The 24,714-nt window shown below is 42.5% G+C and overlaps 1 protein-coding gene across 1 annotated transcript in view; it reads right to left on the reverse strand.

Moving 5' to 3' along the window:
- Positions 1 to 951: 951 nt before the first annotated feature.
- Positions 952 to 24,714, reverse strand: part of LOC126291533 (brachyurin-like) — an 81,246-nt gene continuing 57,483 nt past the window's right edge. Inside the window, exons 5-6 of the mRNA XM_049985034.1 lie at positions 15,679 to 15,815; positions 952 to 1,183 (exon numbers count right to left, since the gene is read on the reverse strand). Coding sequence (XP_049840991.1) covers positions 1,010 to 1,183; positions 15,679 to 15,815 — 311 coding nt within the window. The 3' untranslated portion in view covers positions 952 to 1,009. The remainder of the gene's footprint in view (positions 1,184 to 15,678; positions 15,816 to 24,714) is intronic.

Raw genomic sequence — 24,714 nt, forward strand, 5'->3', positions numbered from 1 at the left:
CATTGGTTACACGTGTCGGTAGCCTCTTGTTCGCATTGACGGCACCTTGAACCGTGGACTATATATTTCAAATGTCTTACGACCCGTGGCTCTACCCTTCATTCGATCCCTACGAAACCCTACATTTCAGGAGGATAAGCACGACCGCATGTTGCAGGTCCTATACGGGCCTTTCTGAATGCAGAAAATGCTCGACTGCTGACCTGTCCAGCACATTGTCCAGATCTCTCACCAATTGAAAACGTCTGGTCAATAGTGGGCGAGGAATTGGCTCGTCAAAATACGCCAGTCGCTACTATTGGTGAACTATAGTATAGTGTTGAAGCTACATGGGCAGCTGTACCTGTACACGCCATCCGTTTGACTCAATGCCCAGGCGTATCAAGGCCGTTATTACGGCCAGAGGTGGTTGTTCTGGGTACTGATTTCTCAGGATCTATCCACCCGAATTGCATGAATAGGTAATCAGATGTCAGTTCTAGTATAATATATTTGTCCAGTGAATACTCATTTATCATCTGCTTTAGCAATTTTAATGGCCGGTAGTGTAATACAAAACCAGAAACAGCGCGGATAAGTTGTAGCGTCGGAAAGAGAAAGTTGAAATACTTTATTAACTATCTCGTCTTCGGCGACGCAGTAACAAATGAAGGGTGATCGTCTGTGCAAGAAGTCAACATTGATTATTATTATGATTTGGTGGCCGTTACAGTGAAGATGTTTGTGGTTGCTCCATCTTATGTCAAGATATAACGAAATAACGGGTATATACATTAGATAACAACATCAACGTCTTACGTCAGAGAAGTCGACGACAGCAGATCGTCGGAAGGCGGCCACATGGTACATCGCAAAATAATACATCACTTTATTAAAGTTGAAGTCACTTTATTGTTGTGAAGAGATGATCACTTATACGACAGAGTAGTGTGTGTTAGCGTATTACGACATATTGTGAACAAAAGAGATGGTGGCAGAACGGAGCGGCGTCGCAGACAGCAGCAGCTGCTCATGTGGCGCTGATGCCTACGGTCGTGGTAATCCAGTCGAGCACGGAGGTTACCCTGGTGTAGGCTGCCGGCGCCCCGGCTGTGCCACAACCGCCGTCCGGAACAAAGCTGGTCACGCCGATCGCTTTGTAACCTTCTGCCGTCTTGATAACAAGAGCGCTGCCATAGTCACCCTGCAATGTAGACGCTTACTATATTACGTCTAATACACTTATGCTGCACATACTGAGAAAGATGAATGTGAAATGGGAGATATGATACTGCGTGAAGAGTATGACAGAGCACTAAAAGACCTGAGTCGAAACAAGGCCCCGGGGGTAGACAAAACACCATTAGAACTACTGGCAGCCTTGGGAGAGCCAGTCCTGACGAAACTCTACCATCTAGTGAGGAAGATGTATGAGACAGGCGAAATTCCCTCAGACTTCAAGAAGAATATAATAATCCCAATCCCAAAGAAAGCAGGTGTTGACAGATGTGAAAATTACCGAACTATCAGTTTAATAAGCCACGGCTGCAAAATACTAACGCGAATTCGTTACAGACGAATGGAAAAACTGGTAGAAGCCGACCTCGGGGAAGATCAGTTTGGATTCCGTAGAAATGTTGGAACACGTGAGGCAATACTGACCCTAGAAGAAAGATTAAGGAAAGGCAAACCTACGTTTCTAGCATTTGTAGACTTACAGCCAGCTTTTGACAATGTTGACTGCAATACTCTCTTTGAAGTTCTGAAGGTGGCAGGGGCCAAGTATAGTGGGCGAAAGGCTATTCACAATTTGTACAGAATGGAGTTGGCAGTTATAAGAGTCGAGGGGCATGAAAGGGAAGAAGTGGTTGGGAAGGGATTGAGACAGAGTTGTAGTCCCTCCCCGTTGCTATTCAATTTGTATATTGAGCGAGCAGTAAAGAAAACAAAAGAAAAGTTCGGAGTAGGCATTAAAATCCATGGAGAAGAAATAAAAACTTTGAGGTTCGCCAATGACATTGTAATTCTGTCAGAGACAGCAAAGGACTTGGAATAGCAGTTGAACGGAATGGACAGAGTCTTGAAAGGAGGGTATAAGGTGAACATCAACAAAAGCAAATCGAGGATAATAGAATGAAGTCGAGTTAACTGGGGTGATGCTGAGGGAATTAGATTAGGAAATGAGACACTTGAAGTAGTAAAGGAGTCTTGCTATTTGGGGAGCAAAGTAACTGACGACGGTCGAAGTAGAGAGGATATAAAATGTAGACTACCAATGGCAAGGAAAGCGTTTCTGACAAAGAGAAATTTGTTAACATCGAGTATAGATTTAAGTGTCAGCAAGTCCTTTTTGAAAGTGTTTGTATGGAGTGTAGCCATGTATGGAAGTCAAACGTGGACGATGAATAGTTTAGACAAGAATAGAATAGAAGCTTTCGAAATGTGGTGCTACAGAATAATGCTGAAGATTAGATGGGTAGATCACCTAACTAATCAGGTATTGATTAGAATTGAGGAGAAGAGGAATTTGTGGCACAACTTGACTAGAAGAAGGGATCGGTTGGTAGGGCACATTCTGAGGCATCAAGGGATCACCAATTTAGTATTGGAGGGCATCGTGGAGGGTAAAAATCATAGAGGGAGATCAAGAGATGAATACACTAAGCAGATTCAGAAGGATGTAGTCTGCAGTAGGTACTGGGAGATGAAGAAGCTTGCACAGGATAGAGTAGCATGGAGAGCTGCATCTAACCAGTCTCAGGACTGAAGACAACAACAACAACTGAGAAAGGTTACGAACTACTCTCATGCTCATAAATTAAGGATAATTGCAGAATGTGGTGCCACACAACGTGGCACTACACGCAAGTGGCGCTAACAGCATAGGCACATAGGGAAAACACGCGCACAGATCTGTAAGTCCACGGTATTGGTGATATGTTGAGGAAACCGTCCTGAAACACATGTGCTACCAAACGCCACTATTTCCTGCACATGTACCCTGACATCAGTACGGGATATGATCACCATTCCCATGTATACAGGCCGCACAACGGGTTGGCACACTCTGGATCAGGTGGTCGAGCAGCTGCTGGGGTATAGCCTCCCATTCTTGCACCAGTGCCTGTCGGAGCTCCTGAAGTGTCGTAGGGGCTTGAAGACGTGCAGCGATACGTCGACCGAGAGCATCCCAGACGTGCTCGATGGACTTTAGATCTGGAGAACAGGCAGGCCACTCCATTCGCCTGATATCTTCTGTTTCAATGTACTCCTTCACGACCGCAGCTCGGAGGGGCCGTACAAATCAAAAATGTTCAAATGTGTGTGACATCTTATGGGACTTAACTGCTAAGGTCATAGTCCCTGAGCTTACACTTTATTTAATCTAAATTATCCTAAGGACAAACACACACATCCATGCCCGAGGGAGGACTCGAACCTCCGCCGAGACCAGCCGCACAGTCCATGACTGCAGTCCCTTACACCGCTCGGCTAATCCCGCGCGGCGGAGGGGTCGTACGTTATCACTCATCAGGAGGAAGGTGGGACCCACTGCACCCCTGAAAAGACAGACATACTGGTGCAAAATGACGTCCTGATACATCTGACCAGTTACAGTGCCTCTGTCAAAGACATGCAGGCGTGTAAGTGCACCAATCATAATCCCACCCACACCATCAAACCACGACCTCTATACAGGTCCCTTTCGTGACATTAAGGATTCGGTATCTGGATCCTGGTTCACGCCAATTCAAAACCCAGCGAGAATCACTGTTCATACTATATCTGGACTCGTCCGTGAACATAACCTTGGACCACTGTTCCAATGACCATGTACTGTGTTCTTGACACCAGACTTTACGGGCTCTCCTGTGACCAGGGGTCAATGGAATACACCTTGCAGGTCTCCTGGCGATTAAACCGTGTCTGTTCAGTCGTCTGGAGACTCTGTCTGGAGACAACTGTTCCAGTTGCTGCGGTAAGGTCCCGAGCAAGGCTACTTGCAGTACTCCGTAGCCGTCTGCGGGCATTGATGGTGAGATATCGGTCTTCTTGTTGTGTTGTACACTGTGGACGTCCCGTACTGTAGCGCCTGGACACGTTTCCTGTCTGCTGGAATCGTTGCCATAATCTTGAGATCACACATTGTGGCACACTGTTGGCCCGTGCTACGACCTGCTGTGTCGGACTAGCCTCCATTCGCCCTAGTATCTTACCTCTCATAACGTCATCAACATGTGTTCTTTGAGCCATTTTCAACACACAGTTAGCACATTGAAAACGTCTCTACACTTACTCGCTGCATCGTGCTCTGCCACGCACCAACAGACCTCTGCATATGTGGACTGCTGCCAGCACCACGTGCGACAGCCGCAGGTCAAATGCACCGCATGGTCATACCCCGAGGTGATTTAAACCCGCACACCGCCCACCAGAGCGCTGTTTTACCATGTACCAGCATTATCCTTAATTTGTGAGCATGAGCGTATATTACAACTTGACCTACGTGATGGATAGAACAGGAGCATTGGAGGACTCTCGAAAAGCTGTATATTTATTGATGACACAAGTATGCTGTTGAAAGGTGCACACACGCCGGCCGCGGTGGTCTGGCGGTTCTAGGCGCTCAGTCCTGAACCGCGCTACTGCTACGGTCGCAGGTTCGAATCCTGCCTCGGGCATGGATTTATGTGATGTCCTTAGGTTAATTAGGTTTAAGTAGTTCTACGTTCTAGGGGACTGATGACCACAGATGTTAAGTCCCATAGTGCTCAGAGCCATTTGAACCATTTGAACCAAAGGAGCACACACTTCCATAGCTGACGCAGCCAGAGAAATGATGTAACGGCAAAATATTACAAAAAATCCATATTGTTGGATTCCAGGTATCGCAAGTGGAGATCAACGAGTCCCTATTGGATGGGGCTCCATATGGGACGTTCCTTGGCATCGAGGTCAATGGCAAATTGTGGTAGCATCAGCTCATGGATATATTAAGCAAAAAGCTCGTTCATTCTGCTCTGAACTTTGAAATTTCTCCTTGTGGTGATATGGAGACGGGATTTTGAACACACATTGTGATTTTAAGCCATTATGGAGCCACTGTATAATCTTGTAGTGTGATGCATCTATGATAAAAAAGCATGTATTTTACTTACGTATCAATACTGTTACACCAAGTTGATAATCACACATGTTGCAGAGGTCTCTTCAAGTACCTAATGATTATTGAACTTAAGTGTCACTACATACACTCCATAATTGTACTGGAAGTTGCTAGAAACAGCGAACGAAAGCTTAATTATAGAATTTACAACAACCTATAACACTCCCACACTCCGGACAATACAAGTTACCTCTATGTCTGTCGATATTTGCTAGAAAATCCTGAATCCAGTCGCGAATGTGGTCCGATCCTCCCTAAGCTCGTACGTTACTCATTAAGAAAGTGCGAAACTGTCGAATGCTTTACCCTTACGATTTCCAAGGAACACGTGCAGTCGAAAACTATTGTAAAAGTATCTGAATAAAAATGGAACCATTAATACGGTCAATATGAATTACGTTCTGTCGATGCTGACTGCCTTGCAAATGTGTGCACTGAACAATACCGAATCTTTAATTACATCTCAACGAAAATGATATGAGTATTCTCAGTTTCCTGGCTATATAAATGTAAACCTGCAGCAGGTCTTAAGTATTGTCCAGCAAATTTATGTTTGTGCACGTTCCTAATTAGCTAGCTACATTTTCAAACTAAATTCTCACAACTTCTATGCCACCTGATTTATTACAGTTCGATACTACTGCTCTACAGTTATTATTGCCAGTAATTTTGTGGGGTTCCCGTAATTTAATTTAATCCACTCATTTTTTTTTCACCTTGATGCTAGTTGGCAGCCATTTTATGGTTTCTTTCCGTTCCATACAAAGATGCAGCATTGAAAGAACGGATCCCTGTACGTTCCTTTGAGGACTGGTATTTACATAATTACATGTACGAGGTACCTACGGAATATATATGATGAGTCAAAGAATATTCATAGCTTTTGCCCAGAAAGGCATTTCCTGCTATTTTATTAGCAGGCTCTCAGCACAGGTAAGGTATCTTTCTCCATGCGTCCACCTCTTAAGATTTTCCTACGTTTCTGTTACACTATTTAGTCAGTCAAATAAGCCTGTGACCATTCACACTGTCTATTATTCTGTGCTCTTCATGACTCATATTATTGAAACATAATATGAATCGTGTACGAGCGGTATTCAAATATGGGACCTATAAGTGATGTGTATGCAATATATTTTGTGGACAATCTGACGTTTGCTAGTATTGTAGCAATGAATCATAGCTTCCCATTAACTTTACCTACAACTTACAGACACATTGAAACACAAATTTCTACGTCTATACTCTCCAAACCACTTTCAAAGGCGTGGCAGAGAATACGTTCCACTGTAGCAATGTTTGGGCTTCCCCTGTTTCATTGACGAATTGCTTGCGGGAAGAAGGAATGAATAATAAATGCCTGTGTGCGCCCTGTAGTTACTCTAATCTTATCATTGCGATTCCTGCGGGAGTGGACGGTTGTAGTATAGTCCTGGAGTCGTCACATAAGTTGGTTTTGCAGACTTTCTAAGTAGGCAGTCACTGTACAGTTTGCGTCTACCTTGAAGTGTATAACAGTTAAGTTCCTCCAGCATATCTGCGACACTCTCCCGCGGGTCAAACAAACCTGCTGCCCTTCCATGTCTCCGTTGTGTCCTTTGTTAGTCCTATTTGTTATGGGTCCCACTTATTTGAGCAATATTTTAGAATCTCCATCGTAGACAGATTACATCTCCACAGTACTTTACCAATGAACTGCAATCTACCACCTACCTAAGCTACGACTTAGACTGCGTGATCGTTCAATTTCATATTCCTATGATTTGTTACACCCAAGTATTTGTATGACTTCACTTCACCTCTGACTCATTGATATTGTAGTCACGGGATATTACTTTTTTGTTCAGTGCCGTGCACAGTTTCGCATTTCTGAAGTGAGTTTACAATCTGTTCACAACTTTGAAATCTTATCGAGGTATGACTGAATACTTGAGCACCTTTCTACACAGCATGCTTCGTTACAGATGATAGCATCATCTGGTAAAAGTCATTAACGTCGTTAATATTCAACACGAACAGCCAGGGTCCCAACTCTATTCCGTGAGGCACATCCGAAGTTACTTCTATATCTGCTGACGACTCTCCATCCGAGATAACATGCTGTGTTTTGCCCACCAATGTATCATCATTCCAGTCACAAACCTTGCTTGGTAACCCAGATGACGGTACTTTTGATAATAAGTGCAGATGTGAAACTGGCTCTCATAGTTTTCGGAAGTCAAGTATACTGCATCCACCCGACTGTCTTATCTACGGTTTACAATATGTCATGTGACAAAACTGCGTCCTGGGAGTCACATGATTTGTGTTTTCAGTATCCGTGCTGGGTGGCATGGAGGAAGTCACTCTGTTCGAGATATCCCTCTTCATTTGAGCTCAGAATATGTTCTAAGATGCTACAAAAAGTCGAGTTCAGCGATATCAGTTGATAGTTATGAATCGCTTCTACTACCCTTTTTGTAGACAGGTGTGACCTGTGCTTTCTTCCGACTACTGGACACAGTTCTTTATTCTAGTTATCTGCTGCAGATTATGGGTATCAGAGCGGCTAACTCTGCCACATATTCGCTAAAGAATCTGATAGGGATTTCACCAGGCTCTGGAGCTTTGTTCAGTTTTAACGAATTCATCTGTTTCTCAACACCACTGATACTATTATCTATCTCACTTATGTTTTCAATGGTACGAGAATTAAGTTAGGGCAATACTCCTTGGCTTTCCTCTCTAAAGGAACATTTGAAAACAGACCTACGCAATTCTCCTTTCGCTTTGGTATTCTAAATTTCAGTTCCACTACCTTCCAAGAGCAACTGGACACTAGCATTGGTGCCAGCAACAGCCTTAACGTACGACCAGAATTTCTTTGGGTTTTGTGAAAGATAATTTGACAATATTCTGCTACGGTAGTCATTTAAGGCGTGACACATTGTTCTCTTGGCTGCCAAATGTGTTTCGTTCTGCCTCTCTCTCCACCTTTGGCCACTTTGTTTTATACCTATTATGCAGTAGCCTCTGTTTCTTTAGAAGTTTGTTTACAGCGGCAGGGTACCATTAAGGTTTCCTCCCTTTCACGAACTGTTTCACTAGGTACATATCCATCCAGTGAATCGTCAACTATTCTTTAAAACTTGAGCCATAGTTCATCTATGTCCTCCTGTCCTGTGCCGAGAGTTTAACCCCACTACTGTCTTTAATTTAGTTAATCGAACATAAAAATATTCCTACATGTATTATTTGCCCTTTGTAACTTTGCTAATCATTGTTGCTACAACTCCCTGATGGTCACTGATACCAGTTTCAATCCTCAAAGAGATCAGGTCTATTTATTGACGTAAGACACATTATATTTCCACCGGGAATGGAATGCCGAACTACCTGTTCTAGGTAGTTTTCAGAAAAGGCATTTAAAACGTTTCGCCGGATGTATTGTCATGCCCGCCACTAACAAAACTGTCATTATCATCGTTGATTGTTGGATGATTAAAGCCTCCTCCGATAATTACAGTGTGGTTGGGGAACTTACATGCTACCGATGTGAGGTTATTGCCTAAAGTTTTCGGTTGCATGAAGAAGTGAGTCTGGGGGCCGGCAGACGAATTACCATTTTATGCCCCCACCAGATACTGACTGTTGCTCAATCAATATCGCATGTAACTTCAATTCCTATCTCGATGGATTTCATTTTCTTGGCTAATTATGTGGTGTTCCCAGGCACGCAAAAGCTTTTGTGACGCAGCTTATGCAGTGGCTCAGTTTGTGTAGTGGTTGGAAGGACGTCTTATAGATGACGTCGCCAGCTGTATGTAGCGAGTGGCAAATGCTGCAAGCAGCAGTATACATAAGAAGAAGCTTACGGTTGCCTATCGCACGTCATCACAGCCAACATTAATGAGATTTCTTTAGTTTTGTAAAACGACAAGGCCAGTTAATTTAATTTTCTCCAGTAGCTGACACTCCCCAGTAGCTGACATTAGCCAGTAGAATTACAGGGAGATAGAGGGAGACGGAGATGGATGGGGAGGCTATTCAGCAGTATCATGCTTCTGTATTTCCACACATACACACTGAAATCGACCATATGCGTAGCAGAAAGGTGTCACTACTTTCAGTGCAGAATGACCTGTATTTGATTCCAGTAACCTTGCAAATTTTTCTGAGGTGGGAAGGTCTATAACAGGGTTTGTTATTCACACTCACAAGCGAAATGGTTTCAAATTAAAATTCGTGCAGTACCAAGACCTATCCACTGAGTCGCTCATGCCGCAACTTGGCTTTCGTTATAAATGAGAATGCTTTGTCATCTGTTAGCTGTTGGTTAAATAGTAACAGAAATTATTAAATACATACTGTACTGCTAGCACCTCCTTCCGTGTGACATGGTAATTTTCCTTCCACTATTCAAAGATGCTGCTGGCGAATATTATTGTTGTTTCCACTATCTTTCTCTGTTCTTCATCTACCTGATACACCATGTTAAACACCTTGTCGGCTTTGGGTGGGCTATGATCTCCAAATTGTTCAACCTTCTCTTCCCCTTTCGAAACCTGTATTTTTATTCGTTACCTCAATTTTTTCCTTCAGTAATCATTTAGTATTTCATAGTTCAGGGTTTGTTAATTTTCAAAATGGTAGTAGCAATAGTTAATACTCGAGACTCTCTTCAATTGCTTTTGGTATGTAGCTATGGGTAAGTTACTAACTGGTTGTAGCTTCTCTGGGTTGAGCCTAATCTCTTCTAACATAAAGACATGTCCTCAAAATTTGATTTACCGTTGCCGATGATCATATTTGCTTATATATATATATATTACCTCCAGTTTATTAGAATATTTCTTATTATACGTTCTTGGCATGGCTCTGAGCACTATGGGACTTTTAAGGTCATTAGTCCTCTAGGACTTAGAACTACTTAAACCTAACTAACCTAAGGACATCACACACATCCATACCAGAGGTTGGGTTCGAAGCTGCGACCACAGCGGTCGCGCGGCTCCAGACTGTAGCGCCTAGAACCGCTCGGCCACCCCGGCCGGCTTATCCGTTCTTCCACTGCCTCACTCACCACAATGAGATTGTTACATAATCTGTATTCGCCGTAGCAAATCTTCATATAATTCGCTGCATAACACCCATGTAAAAGAGGGGATCACTTCTGGTAACACCTGATGTATAAAGATGTGGTATACTATAGACATTCTTTATCCAACGTGACTTCAGTGGTCTGTCAGGTCGAAACTATTAACTTCCTGGCACTTTTGAATATTTGTAATGGTTCATTGAGAGTGGCTGGTCTGCGACTTTCACACTCAAACATCAGCTAGGCTTATTGTACTGGTGTCATTCTCTTTCCCTCCCAATTCTTACTTTCCATTTTAGAAATGTAATTCCACCTTCTAGCTTTCCATCCCATCTGCACCAGTTATTATTGGCACCTTATATGCTTGATACCGTGGACGACCGCTCCACTAAGCACGACTCACGCCCCATCCTCACAGCTTTACTTCTGCCAGTACCTCGTCTCCTACCTTCCAAACTTCACAGAAGCTCTCCTGCGAAACTTTCAGAACTAGCATTCCTGAAAGAAAGGATACTGCAGAGACATGGCTTAGCCACAGCCTGGGGGATGTTTCCAGAATGAGATTTTCACTCTGCAGAGGAGTGTGCGCTGATATGAAACTTCCTGGCAGATTAAAACTGTGTGCCCGACCGAGACTCGAACTCGGGAGCTGTGAGGATGGGGCGTGAGTCGTGCTTGGGTAGCTCAGTTGGTATAGCACTTGCCCGCGAAAGGCAAAGGTCCCGAGTTCGAGTCTCGGTCAGGCACACAGTTTTAATCTGCCAGGAAGTTTCATATCAGCGCACACTCCGCTGCAGAGTGAAAATCTCATTATAGACCGCTCCACTAATTCTGAAACCACAGACTGACAAATTTGATTCATAGGCTCCTTTTCTCAGTAGGCTCTCACGCAATGTCTCGGATACTGTGTATGCTTCATCCCATAAAGCTTACACATCAATATCTATTTCTACAGCTTCAATATGAGACGCTTGTTCTTGTTCCACTAAGTTTCGTTCTTCTGTTAGTTTCTCTACTTCGTCCTTCAGGCTTTCAGTTATGATCCGTGCTTTTGGAGGAGCCTTACGTTACTTCCATGGTGTGGCTTGCCTAGAACCATTGCCTGTTTCCCTGCTTATCATCTCTCCCTTTTGATTTCTCCTTCAGTTGCTGCTCTGCTATTCATACACGGGAAAGGTTACTACAAAGCTGTTGCACCTGCTGCAGCCTCTGTTGTGACCTCAGCAACTCCCCCTCACATAGCTGCCCCTGCCTTCTTTGCATCCTCTATGCAATGCTTAGCGCTACATGTCGTCGATCATTTAGCTAGCACTCTAGCCAGTCACCTGTGCACGTGTAACCTCGCTAGTTCAGGAGCACATTATTTCTGTTACAGTCGTATCATTCCAAGGGTCCTCTTTACTCGTTTTCAAATCTTCCTTGTGTGCTCTCTCTTTTCGACTATCAGGCTGTCTGACATATCTACATAACGTGCTGGTACTCTGCTCATTACACATCTTATGAAGGTTTTGTCTGCTCTGCTCATTACTAATCTTATTAAGGTTTTGTTTGCTACTGATGTGGCCAAATATCTGTTTAATTCTAGTGACTTTCTTACTATGCCTACCATCGGCCCATTGACCTACCTAAAATATTCTCATAGTCTCAGCTCATCCCTGACCAATATTTATCCAAAGAAGTGGTTTCATACTCGTCGTGTGTCATCGTTGTAAATTCAGGGAATCTCCCTAGTTGACCACTACATTGTTCGGGCTCATCACAGCGAAATCTATGTCTTTTATATTGGCCCATTGGTTGGATATCTCTATTTAAAGCCTGTATACAAATACTACTTCATGCAGTCTTCGTCTCAGTAGGAAATTTTTACAACCCCTGCCAAAAGCATTTCACCCTTCTAACCGATTTGTTACTATGTAGTACACTCCTTTGTACTGACGTTTGCAGTTTGTCTCTGGAAAATTTTCCATTCCGTTGTACCTAAGTTATTGTTCGCAGTGGCTTCAGTATCATCAGTCATATGCATCAATGTTGCCAACTTCGTCATAACCTTTTTGAATTTTGTCTCACTACTGTCGCTAATTTCGCCTATTTTTTGTGTGATGGGTTCTGCCTCACATTGTACAGACGCTAACTGGAGGCCGATCTTGCTCGCGACGCGTTGCTTTGCCTGTTGTTGACTGTCGTTCGAATTTTTTGATTCAGTCATTCCATTTAATGAGGATCTCTGCTTATTGAGCTGTTACTTCTCTTATTTAGGCACCGTTCACTTCTGTCTTCCTATCATATGTGCTTCCATCTATCCTTTTGTCTATTACAGTGGCTTTTTCCTTAATCATTCTAGGTCTGAGGTTATCGTACCCATTAGTGTTTTGCAGCTGCTAAGAGTATCTGCCTCTGGTACTTACCTGGGCTTTTTCCTGTTCCGTATTCCCTTTACTTTGTAAGTTTTGTTGATTAGTGTACTGCTGTCCTGCAAATCCACTATCTCCTCCATTAAATCAGACTCCGTTGTTCTTGTTCATGACATTTCTGATATTCTTGAATCGGTCCTTCATCTTCCTTCAAATGGTTCAAATGGCTCTGAGCACTATCGGAATTAACATCTGAGGTCATCAGTCCCCTAGAACTTAGAACTACTTAAACCTAAGTAACCTAAGGACATCACACACATCCATGCCCGAGGCAGCATTCGAACCTGCGACCGTAGCGGTCCAGTGGTTCCGGACTGAAGTGCCTAGAAACGTTCGGCCACCGCGGCCGGCCCATCTTCCTTCCTGCGTCTAGTTTATAAAACTTAAAATTCTGTTCAGTGTCCGTTCTGACGAGGGCTGCTGTGGCCGAGTGGTTCTAGGCGCTTCAGTCAGGAACAGCGCTGCTACTACGGTCGCAGGTTAGAATCCTGCCTCTGGCATGGATGTGTGTCATGTCCTTAGGCTAGTTAAGTTCAAGTAGTTCCAAGTCCAGGAGAGTGATGACCTCAGATGCTAAGTCCCATAGTGCTTAGAGCCATTTGAACCATATTGAACCGTCCTGACATGTCTTTTTTTGACTTCGGCCATCTTTGACACGACGCACTGGATTTCCTTCCTGGCATTGTACACTAATTTATTCACAGGACTCTTGCAAAATATATTTCTACTTCTACTGAACAATGCCTACAGAAGCAATGCTATATCCACCGTAATGCTTTGGCTATACTTACAAGTTTATTTGCCTCGGAATACAGGTCGCTTCACTGCTGTGGTTGATGTATTGTGATGTTGATCGTCTCATACCACAGAAGTGTGTGTGTGGTCACGGTGTTTGTTCTTTCATTTGTATGTCAGATCTTCTGCACATGTCAGAAACCATTGTCATTCATGCTTGCAGTACATACCCTACTGTTACCGTGCAGAGTTCAACACAGTTCCTTTCCGTGATAGTCGTAATTCGAGCTACATTACTACCGAGCTAGTACCTGGCGACTGAACAACAGCTCACGTCTGGCACATACAATACATTTTTATCTACATGTTCATGATGTATCTGTAACAGTCATCAACTTGGTAACTACACATTATCAGTATCTGTTATAAAACATAACACGATGCATGTAAACTTGGCATAGTGGTTCTCAACAATGAAAGCTCCTAACTAATGCCCCATACCCACGCTTCTGCAAATTCACACCGAGGGATTGTCACTCTAAAGGAGCCACTATATTTACAGTCTTAATTATTTCACCGACAATAGCTTCGACATGTAGCACATTCTCCTGTATGTCATTAATCCGCGAGAATCCCAGAAAGTAACTTTAGTTCTACTCCCACTTTAAAGATAACACCCTTCTGTTTAACCCTGATATATGTAATTATTAATGAAGAACCAATCCACTTCTTAATACAAATCTTGCTCTCAACCGTACCTTTAACTTTTGCTACGACCGATCCCCAACAATACAGTCTAATGAACACTTCTAGCTCCTGTCACTGGCCTACTCACATACCCACTCAGGACGTACTGAAATGATTCTGTATTGACTCGGCAATGCTGTAGCTACCATCTCATTGGCCAGAAGTAATTAAGCCAAAGGGAACGAATGTAGAAGACACAGTACTCCTATATAGTGTGGAATGCCTGTCGTGAGGTTCTTAATGTGAAGCTTGGATACCAGGTGGGAGACACAAGACTTTGCTTGTGCGTGTGTGTGTGTGTGTGTGTGTGTGTGTGTGTGTGTGTGTGTGTGTGTGTGTTTGTGTGTGTGTAGAGACAAAGAGGTGAACCGTCATCTTCACACCTGTTGCCAAGAAATTCTCCTGCCTCGGGCGCTGTATGTCGCGAATGTCACCATCACTTCAGAGAGCGTAATGAAGTGCACCAAAGAAGTCTAATGAATAGTCTTTGATGACTAACAGCCAGGAAAGTGGTCCTGAGATGATGATTAATCGAGTGAAAATTTTATTTTTTCTTTCTAAATTGTACTCCTCGACGGAAAAATACTGATTGCATAAGAATAGGCTTTCTAAGTGCTCACTGCAATAAGTTTCTACATGACCCAAAATACATCTATTTTATAGAAATAAAACGATTGTATTAGTATCTGTTTTATGTTCTTCAAGCTGGTGCGCATAGTCCTTCTATGTTTTAATGACTGACAATGCCAAATTCATATATAGAACTTTATAATTAACTGTATTATCAGGAAGTATGGGAGAGAGAGCCACAGATATGATACACAAACTGAGGTGGCGTTTTGCGCTGCGGCAAGACCTTCACATGAAATTCCAGTCACCAACTTTCTCCTTAGAGGGTGAAAATATTTTGTTCGCTCCCACCTGCATGGGGAAAAGTTATCGCTACAATAAAATAAGAAAAATCAGAGCTCGCAAGAAAAGATGTAAGTGTTCGTTTATCCCGCATGCCATTCGAGAGTGGAACGGTCGAAAAGTACTTTAAAGGTGGTTTGATGAACACTCTGCCAGACACTCAGTTCCGAATAGCAGAGTAAGCATGTAAATGAAGATGAAGATAAAGAAGTGGATATTTGTGTGTTCCAAAATGTCTGGCTGTAAATAATACTGTCACCACCTAAATCGCTTGCCAGTGTGGATATCAACATAATCATCGATCAGAAGTCTTAGGGAAGAAATGGATATAACGATTTCACCCTCCTGCAGCTTCTGAGACATTGACATCTGCTGACAGCAACATATTGATAACAAGTGGAAAACTCAGGAGACAAGATGTGAGTCATAACTAGATTACTTGGTATGTTGACGGGCTATCAGTGAATGCAAGCAGACCGTGTGATAAAGCTACCAACAGCAAGTTCTGTTAATTCGATGAAGTAAACTATAAATCATTAATTAATTGTAAATAGCAAATACTATTTCGCTACAAACCCAGTCTGAAAATGCCACACATTAAGAAATTGTTAAGGCCTAAGTGGTGAAGAAGAATCAGATTTTCTACTCACAGGACACATGCCAGTGTACTCGTTTCCGGCACATAGCGTGCTTTCAATAATGCGACCCGGCTCGTAGAACTGGGTGCACGCTGAGTTGGGAATAACCGTCACCTCGGTCCATTGAAGAACCTCTGGACAGCAGGTCGCTGTAACGAAAAGAATTTTATTATGTCGTCTTCGTGTCTCTTTATCAATGTGAACATCCAGTTACAGCGCTCTCCAGCACCAACATAAATAAATAATATCAATCCCAAGCCATTTGCACTGTAGAGATCTCTGAGTAATGAATAGCGAAATTCAGAAAAACAATCTTTGCAGTAACTTGTCAATGCCATTGTACAAATTACCAGACTCCATTTGCCCAAATATTTCATTATGATAGAGAGTGAATCAGTTTCGATGTGACGAATCAGTCACAAGTTGGTGTACAGGGTTACATACTGGCTGTTGTCAGACGAATGATCAGCACAGAGAAACATACTAAACTTTATCAGGTTACCTTCCATTCGGAAAGCGATTGCACTCAGCGACTGACAAGACAAAACAAAACATACTAAACTTTTTTATCAGGTATATACGAATTAGTTTTCAGAAAAACATTTGATACCGGTGACACCTAAATTGAAGAAAGAGATTAAAATTTAAATACTTTTGATTCTATATTTAATTTGTTTTAACCGAAAATTCATCAGTGAGATAAAACAAGCAATTCAAGACAAGCAGTTCTAGATTAAATTAGTCTTTCATAACTGTTGACGTCAGCTGATATTTGTCATGGATTATTGGGACTGTTAGATTTTTCTCATTCCATACGTAAGTAGAGCTTTGTTGAAGAATATTAAAGTAAATAATTTTTATGTACTGTGTTTTTGAATATTACCTTTTTAAAATTCTTGATTAATTATTTATAGCCAATCTTATGAATAATTACTTATGCTGGCAAAGCCATTTCTCTGCTTCTGTCTAGACAATCGATCACAAATAAGGTCATTAGAGACAGAGCACAAGCTCGGAGTAGCGAAGGATGAGGAAGGAAGTCGGCCGTGCCCTTCCGGAATTTGCCTGAAGCGATTTAGCGAAATCACAGAAAACCTAAATCAGGATGGCCGGACGTGGGTTTGAACCGTCGTTCTCCCAAATGCTACTCCAGTGTGCTAACCACCGGGCCACCTCTCAAGTAAGAGTTCACTGATTAACAAAACAACGAACGAGCTGAAACAATACCAACAATTGGTGCTGGCTAAAATAGGAATGGGCTATAACGGACAGTACCATGGAAGTATAGACAGTTTAAATATATCGTTGGCCTTGCTGACTATCGATAGCGCTTATCATTTAGTCGTCTTATGATTCAAAGTCAAAATATCTTTCAATTTCAATATATGGCAACCACGACGTGTGTAATTTCATTCAGGTGATTTGGGGGGGGGGGGGGGGGGGGGGGGTAGGACCCACGCTTCGGCCTCATCCTTGTAACAACTTGTCCTCGTGTCAGCTGCGCTCTCCGCCTTCCTGGAGCGTCGGCAAGTGGTCGGGGTTTCCGGTGTTGCTCACGACTCGGCATCCTCTTTCATCTACTGGGGTAGCGGTTCCAAATGGCAGCCTATCACTGCAGTTACGTGCCTGTTGGCCACGTGTGACCCAGTTTAAAGGTGTGTGCGTCCCGTACTACCTTGTACTTCAAAGACCATCCAGTAAATTGTTTGACATCTCGTCTGCGATTTTACTCGTATTTCCAGTCATTGTGTCGCTTGTGCAATTTCGGAAGAAATTACGAACAGTAATCCATTACACAGTTTACACAAGACAAATACATATTGTTACTATCTTTACACTCACGAAGATCATTAACATATGCAACTCGGATACCATTTCCCTTTAAAATCATGGGAAAAGTCGGTAATTACATCAGTGAAATTTATGCTGCTTTCCTCACGGCTATGTCTTTAACAACAATGAAATTAGTTAAGTTTACAGAAGTTAATAGTTATGTCAATGAAAAGAATGCTTCTTCTCCAAAAATTATTTCTTTAACAACAGTGGAACTGCTTATTTCTCACAAATTCAATGTTATCAGCATGAAAGTGAAGCTAACTTTTCAAATTTCGAAATTATGTGTATACTTCATTTCTATTTTTACATAAATGTCGAAATTCACGTTCATTAGACATTATATTGAATTCGGTTTGGGTGGAAATTGGTATGTGGGTTCAGTAATGTTGTAGTTCTCGTGAATTACATTAGACCCGAGAAATCCAGCGATATTAACTCATTCTCTGACAATTGCCCTCTCTAGCTGTGATTTCTGTCACCTCTAGTCTATAGTGGCCACCTAAAATTCCTGTTTTTCCTACTATGATATCAATAGTTGATTTTAAATTATCATTCATTGTGTCATTTGTGAAAATCAGTGTCGCTGTTTCTCAGTTCAGTGTGCATTCTTCAAGGTTGGAAAACGCAAATCTGTAGCAAAAGCACACAAATAATTCATCCAAACAACACAAAAACTGTACTGCACCATTATCTGTTGCTATCCACAATTTTACTTCACCTGTTTCTCTTAACTTACTTTTTCATTCCTTGTTTTGTTTCGCCGTATTCCGTTACCTTTCTTCATCTGTATTGATCGAACCAAGATTTAATCCTTCTAGTTCGTCCATCTTTAATATTTATTTTGGTTTTGATTCCATTACACGGGTAATATTCTCACACATCTCAAATTATATTAACAATACCTGGGAATCGGTAAAAATCTCTTATCTTATTCCCATTAGCACATAAAACTCTCATTTAAATCAGCGTGTACTGCTAAATACCCTCTACACAAAATCATACACAAATTGCGGCGTCCTTTGCTTTCGTCAATACTGATTAAACATCATCTCCCACAGCTCACAAAACATCACTTCTCCTAACTCGGCACCGTTCTTTGCCTTCTTATGACATCATTTCTCATAACAATCAATCCTCATACGCATTTCTCTCCTTCAGCACTTACATCCAACCATTGGCCTACGTTTCCCTTCTTTGTATATTCGTTCCCCTTGGCCCTGACATCGTGTGACAAATTCGTGGATGTCATGGAGTTTCAATTACATGTTTCCCTGAGATCACTTGGACCTTCTCTGTTGCTGACAGAATACAGACTCGATGTCACATCTGCTGTAATACTCTTCTGTCCATTTAAATATATTAACATGTGACACATAACGACTCCCAATGCATTTAACACATTTCAGCGTTTCCAACTCCACAACATTACCGTGCACAATTCTTTGCACTTGATATGGTCGGCAAAATATACAGACGGAAAACAATGGCAACACCAAAAAATAATTAATGTAGAGTAATGAAATTTCGGTAATATATTTGTCTAGGTAACATTTGTAAGTGGTTAACATTGGCAGATCACAGGTTAATGTAAGCACGAGATAAGCCGTTGCAAAAGCGAAATGCTGGTACATTAATTGCAGTTGAGTTTAATGTTAGTGCTACCGTTTCTTCGTGCTGTGTGCTCTTGTGATAGTTTCCATTTATGGATAAGTTTGTAACAAGGAAGAAGAGGAAAATCGATTTTGATTCATCCTCTAGCCTTATGGTAAGTTAAAAACAAGTTCTAAACATTCATGGTGGTGTCTGTTTGTTCTATATCGTGTCTCCCTACCACTTTCGCGCAACGACGCTCTGAGCGTGTTTTTTAGGGAATTAACTAGTTTGAACCTCGGACCTGATGCTGGTAAGGAGACGCCAGACCACACAAGACATGTGTAATTCAGAAGAGTTCAGTGAGACTAGCGATGATATAACCAAGTACTAAATGATCTCAGTGTCAGCTCCACTGCACTATCTGTAACAGAATCTTAATACTAACTAAATTTAGTGGAAGGGGTTCAAGGCTTTCCTATTTTTAGTTAGCTGGTAAAATAACGTCGAAAAAGCAGTTACGTTTACCACTGGAAATTTTATTTTACTCACAAAACATTGTTTATAAATTGCGCTATTGATAAAAGGGAATGTTTTAATACAGGATGGTAAAAACCAACTGCGTTCAACAAAAATGTGAACGAATATTCCCTGAATGGTCTTAAAGTTCTACAATGGATCGAAGGATGACCTATACCATATCACATCTATAATGTAGGTTTAAATTAAGTTTGACAAAAGAGAAAAACTATCAAAATGGTTTACAGTGACCCTCAATTATCTTTAATAACTTATCTAACGTGTCGTAAATTACAGTGGCTGATGTGGCTTCTCAATAACTATATAACAGAAAAAGCATCGCGTTTCAGATCTTTACTTAAAGTGGCAAATGTGAACACCATGAGTTTTAATTAACGATCGACACTAGTATTACCCAAGAAAGGGGGTGTAACAGATGAGACTTCTGCAGTTCTGAGTGAAGCCTTATGCGCTGAAAAATGCGGCATCGCGTGCGTTCATTACCTTGTCAGTGTTTAGCCAGTGTCAGGGCAGCGGCGGGCAGCACAGCTCCTCTCACCTCGCTATCTCGGAAGCAACTCTCTCCTAACTTCTTCTTACTACAATTTACCGAAGTTGGTTTAAAAAATCTATCTGGCTGTGTTTTCATCTGACCAATCAGGGTCTCAATGTTAACCTTAAGCTCCGCCTACAGAAATTCTGTCTATCCAATGAGAAACGTTATACTTTTCGTGGTGAGGCAATGTTTTTAAAGTTTGCAGCGTAACAAAGACGCGATAAAGTCTCACGCTAAAACCTGCAGGTGGTGTGGTCCTTTTAGCGTTATCGTGAGATCTATACTGTTTTTCTGGAGGGCTCTAGCTTCTAACATGGGCTGGGGGGTGGTCCTTGACGTAACAGAGACGCGAAAAAGTCTCACGCTAAAACGTGCTTGTGGTAGTCTTAGCGGTAGGCTGCCGACGTGGGTGTCCAGTCCGTCCCTTATCGCAGGGCCTTCTAGCTTAACACGATTCTACTCTCGGCTTCTGTTCTCGTTTCTCCCCTCGGAACTGCGTCGGTCTCACGGTGGGAAGGTACGACATGCATTTAGGCATTCTTGTGTTAGTCTGTGGTATTCCATTTGCTCACTCGTTACTCGTATTACTTTGGTTAATTTAATGTCACGATTTATTTGGAGCTATGTGACATACTACAGGGTTTTCATGGAAGGTGTTGGATTTGCCTGACACCTTACAAAGTATGCACTACCATAATAGTCTAATTATTTATCTACAGCAGTTTAATGTTAGTTATGGATTCGTTATTTGGAGGCTGGTAGAAATTTGGGATTTCAATATTTCAGTACTTCACAAGGCACAAATATCATTACAAACAGCAGTAAACTGAAATCAGTGCATAAAAATACACTTGGATTTGTCCATGTCGCCCAAAAATCGTGTTGTATACAAGGTTGAATTTCTTTAAAAGATTTGCTCAATATTCTGTCATTAGTTGCGAAAATGGCAAAATGTCGCCCAATGTGGTCAGCTGGATGGTACTCAGCTACAAAAGCCACTTCCAATACGGAGTGATGGGGAGCATTTTGGGGAGAGCAGAAGGGATATGTGATGACAGCACATTCTAAGGCCCGTTAGTTTTAAAAGAAGTTTTCAGCGGGATCTTTGAATTCGTCCTAGCTGACTGCGTTCTGCATCCCTCCCTGTCACTTTGGTCCCAAATCTACACTACTGGCCATTAAAGTTGCTCCACTACGAAGATAACGTGCTACAGACGCGAAATATTACCGACAGGTAGAAGATGCTGTGATATGCAAATGATTACCTTTTCAGAGCATTCACACACCGTTGGCGCTGGTGGTGACACCTACAACGTGCTGACATGAGGAAAGTTACCAACCGATTTCTCGTTCACAAACAGCAGGTGACCGGCGTTGCCTGGTGAAACGTTGTTGCGATGCCTCGTGTAAGGAGGAGAAATGCGTACCTCACGTTTCTGACTTTGATAAAGGTCTGATTGTAGCCTATCGCGATTGCGGTTTATCGTTTCGCGACATTGCTACTCGCGTTGGTCGAGATCCAATGACTGTTAGCAGAGTATGGAATCGGTGGGTTTAGGGGAGTAATACGGAACGCCGTGCTGGATACCAATGGCCTCGTAACACTAGCAGTCGAAATGACAGGCATCATATCCGCATGGCTGTAACTAATCGTGCAGCCACGTCTCGATCCCTGAGTCAACAGATGGGGACGTTTGCAAGACAACAACCATTTGCACGAACAGTTCGACGACGTTTGCAGCAGCATTGGCTGTCAGCTCGGAGACCGTGGCTGCGGTTACCCTTGACGCTGCATCACAGACAGGAGCGCCTGAGTGCACGAATGGCAAAACGTCATTTTTTCGGATGAATCCAGGTTCTGTTTACAGCACCATGATGGTCGCATCCGTGTTTGGCGACATCGCGGTGAACGCACATTGGAAGCGTGTGTATTCGTCATCGCCATACTGGCGTATCGCCTGGCGTGATGGTATGGGGTGCTATTGGTAACACGTCTCAGTCACCTCTTGTTCGCATTGACGGCAATTTTAACAGTGGACGTTACATTTCAGATGTGGTTCGACCCGTGGCTCTACCCTTCATTCGTTCCCTGCGAAACCCAACATTTCAGCAGGAAGATGCACGACCGCATGTTGCAGGTCCTGTTCAGGCCTTTCTCGATACAGAAAATGTTAGACTGCTGCCCTGGCCAGCACAGTCTCCAGATATCTCACCAATTGAAAACGTCTGGTCAGTGATTGCCGAGCAACTGGCTCGTCACAGTACGCCAGTCACTACTCTTGATGAACTGTGTGGTATCGTGTTGAAGCTGCATGGGCAGCTGTACCTGTACACGCCATCCAAGCTCTGTTTGACTCAATGCCCAGGCGTATCAAGGCCGTTATAACGGCCAGAGGTGGTTGTTCAGGGTACTGATTTCTCAGGGTCTATGCACCCAAATTGCGTGAAAATGTAATCACATGGCACTTCTAGTATAATATACTTGTCCAATGAATACCCGTTCATCTGCATTTCAGCTGGTGTATCAATTTTAAGGCCACTAGTGTGTTTACAGTCTTATAATAATGTAACAACTCAATCCAGCATTTCCATGGCTAATTAAATCTTATAATATGCATACATTCATGCACTATCAAATGACTAACCATGGAGAATTAAAAGAAAAACATGCAATGCCAGAATTCAATCTTTTGTTTTGGTGCATTTTATTTAACATTACAACAATGTACGACAATCAGTTGTTCCAAATTTTCCGGCGACTTGGGGTAGCTCCAGGTGTTGTGCTGCTGAGCTAGCAATCCCTGCATTCGGGAGAGGAGGTGGTTTGAATCCGTCTGCTAGCAACCGTGGCAATGGTTTTCTGTGCTTTTACGTCTTGAATTTAAGCAACTCCACGGGTTAGTTCTTTTCTGTAGACCACAGCAAATTCCCTCCCAATACCTTTCTTCCCTGAAAGATTCCAATTTCCTTGAAGATGCAGACCGTCTCCTTAAATGAACAGAGATGCATCTCTTTGGAGACTCTTGGTACTAAAATCCATCTGATAAATACATCAAATTCTCGTCATTTAAGCTCATGCATTTATCTGCCGTGATATTCCGTATTGCAGAAAATGATTTCTCTTACATGTCGAGAAGTGAGAGATGCATAGTTAAATGAGGAAATTTGGGAAAGTGTAAGGTTAAATGATTACGGATCATTTGCGTTTTCACAACCAAAAAGTTTTCTAGCTTCTCTGACAAACAGAGATCTCTTTATTCCAAAAGCCAGGCGGTAACCGCCACAGTGTCCAAAAAAATTAACTCTACTCCGTTCCTGATCAGTTCCTCTCTCAAATCCAGACTGAAAGAAGAAGACTGTAGAATGACCTTAGAGGATGAAGGGAGACTGGAGCATGGCTGCTTCTTAGCGGTTTGTCATAATACAGCTCTCCTAAGCCAGGAGAGTGTAACTCCTGTTGATGAAAACTCCGGTATCATTGTCGAATAAAATTGTTTATCAATCTATATGGAAATTCCAGGAATGAATTAAAAACATAGTCTTAAGTTCTGCAACAAATCGGACCCCACCCCTCTGTCAAAATCCTGGCTACGCCTTGGTTGTAAGGGAAATGTCGTTCGCTTATGCCCTGTCCAATTTGTCAAGAGGCAAACTAGCTAACCTGCTGACGATTTTCACGGGTTTGCAGTCGGGTTCCATCGTCCTGACAACACGATATTTCGGCACAATCACGCAGGAACTGAAGAGACCTCAGATTCGGCGGCTGCTTTATACCGCGGGTACTGGCCGTTGCTCGTGCGCTAGCAACGGAAGAGCTGCTCTCTGTGAGGCGAAGAATTGCAGCGGCGCCAACGGTGAAAACAAAACTGTCAAAAGCGAGGAATCGCAAAATTAAAATGCAGCCGGTCGGAAACCAGACCGTTGTTGTTTTATCTGTGATAAAATAGGATTCCACGTCTTGCTTAAAGGAAAACCTTTATCTCTGTTAATAATATCATCAGACAGACATATTTCAATTGATTCTTTCATTAGACAATCCCAGCCGAGGCAATAATTTGCGTCTGTCCAAGACGGTATAAAGGAGCCGCCAAATCTGAGCTCTATTCAGTTCCGGCGTGATTGTGCACTCAATCTCACCTGAAGATGACGGCCAGATGGTCCGCCGAAATATCGTGTTGTCGTCACGATGATAGAACCCGGCTGCAAACCCGTGACAATCACCAGTATTTGATACGCCGGGAAAACCTACGTTATCATACCTAACTTGCTGACTGAAAGCTGAATACTATTAGCCTACGGGAGACTACATGTCACGTTGCGATAACATTTCAACACGGCGTTTTACCTCTATGAACTCGCGAACTTATGAACTAAAAGCTATTTGATATGCATGTCTCTAACCATGTGTTACCTCAACACTGGTTGCTACGAGCAATACTAAATACTGGAGATCATTAACCCTTCGTCTATTGAAAGACAGTCGGTGACTTTATCTGCATTTGCAAATACACATTTTTATTCGCCCGGCAGTTAGAGACATAAAGTTG

This window comes from Schistocerca gregaria, chromosome 9, assembly GCF_023897955.1.
Source record: "Schistocerca gregaria isolate iqSchGreg1 chromosome 9, iqSchGreg1.2, whole genome shotgun sequence".
Classification (NCBI taxonomy): domain Eukaryota; kingdom Metazoa; phylum Arthropoda; class Insecta; order Orthoptera; family Acrididae; genus Schistocerca; species Schistocerca gregaria.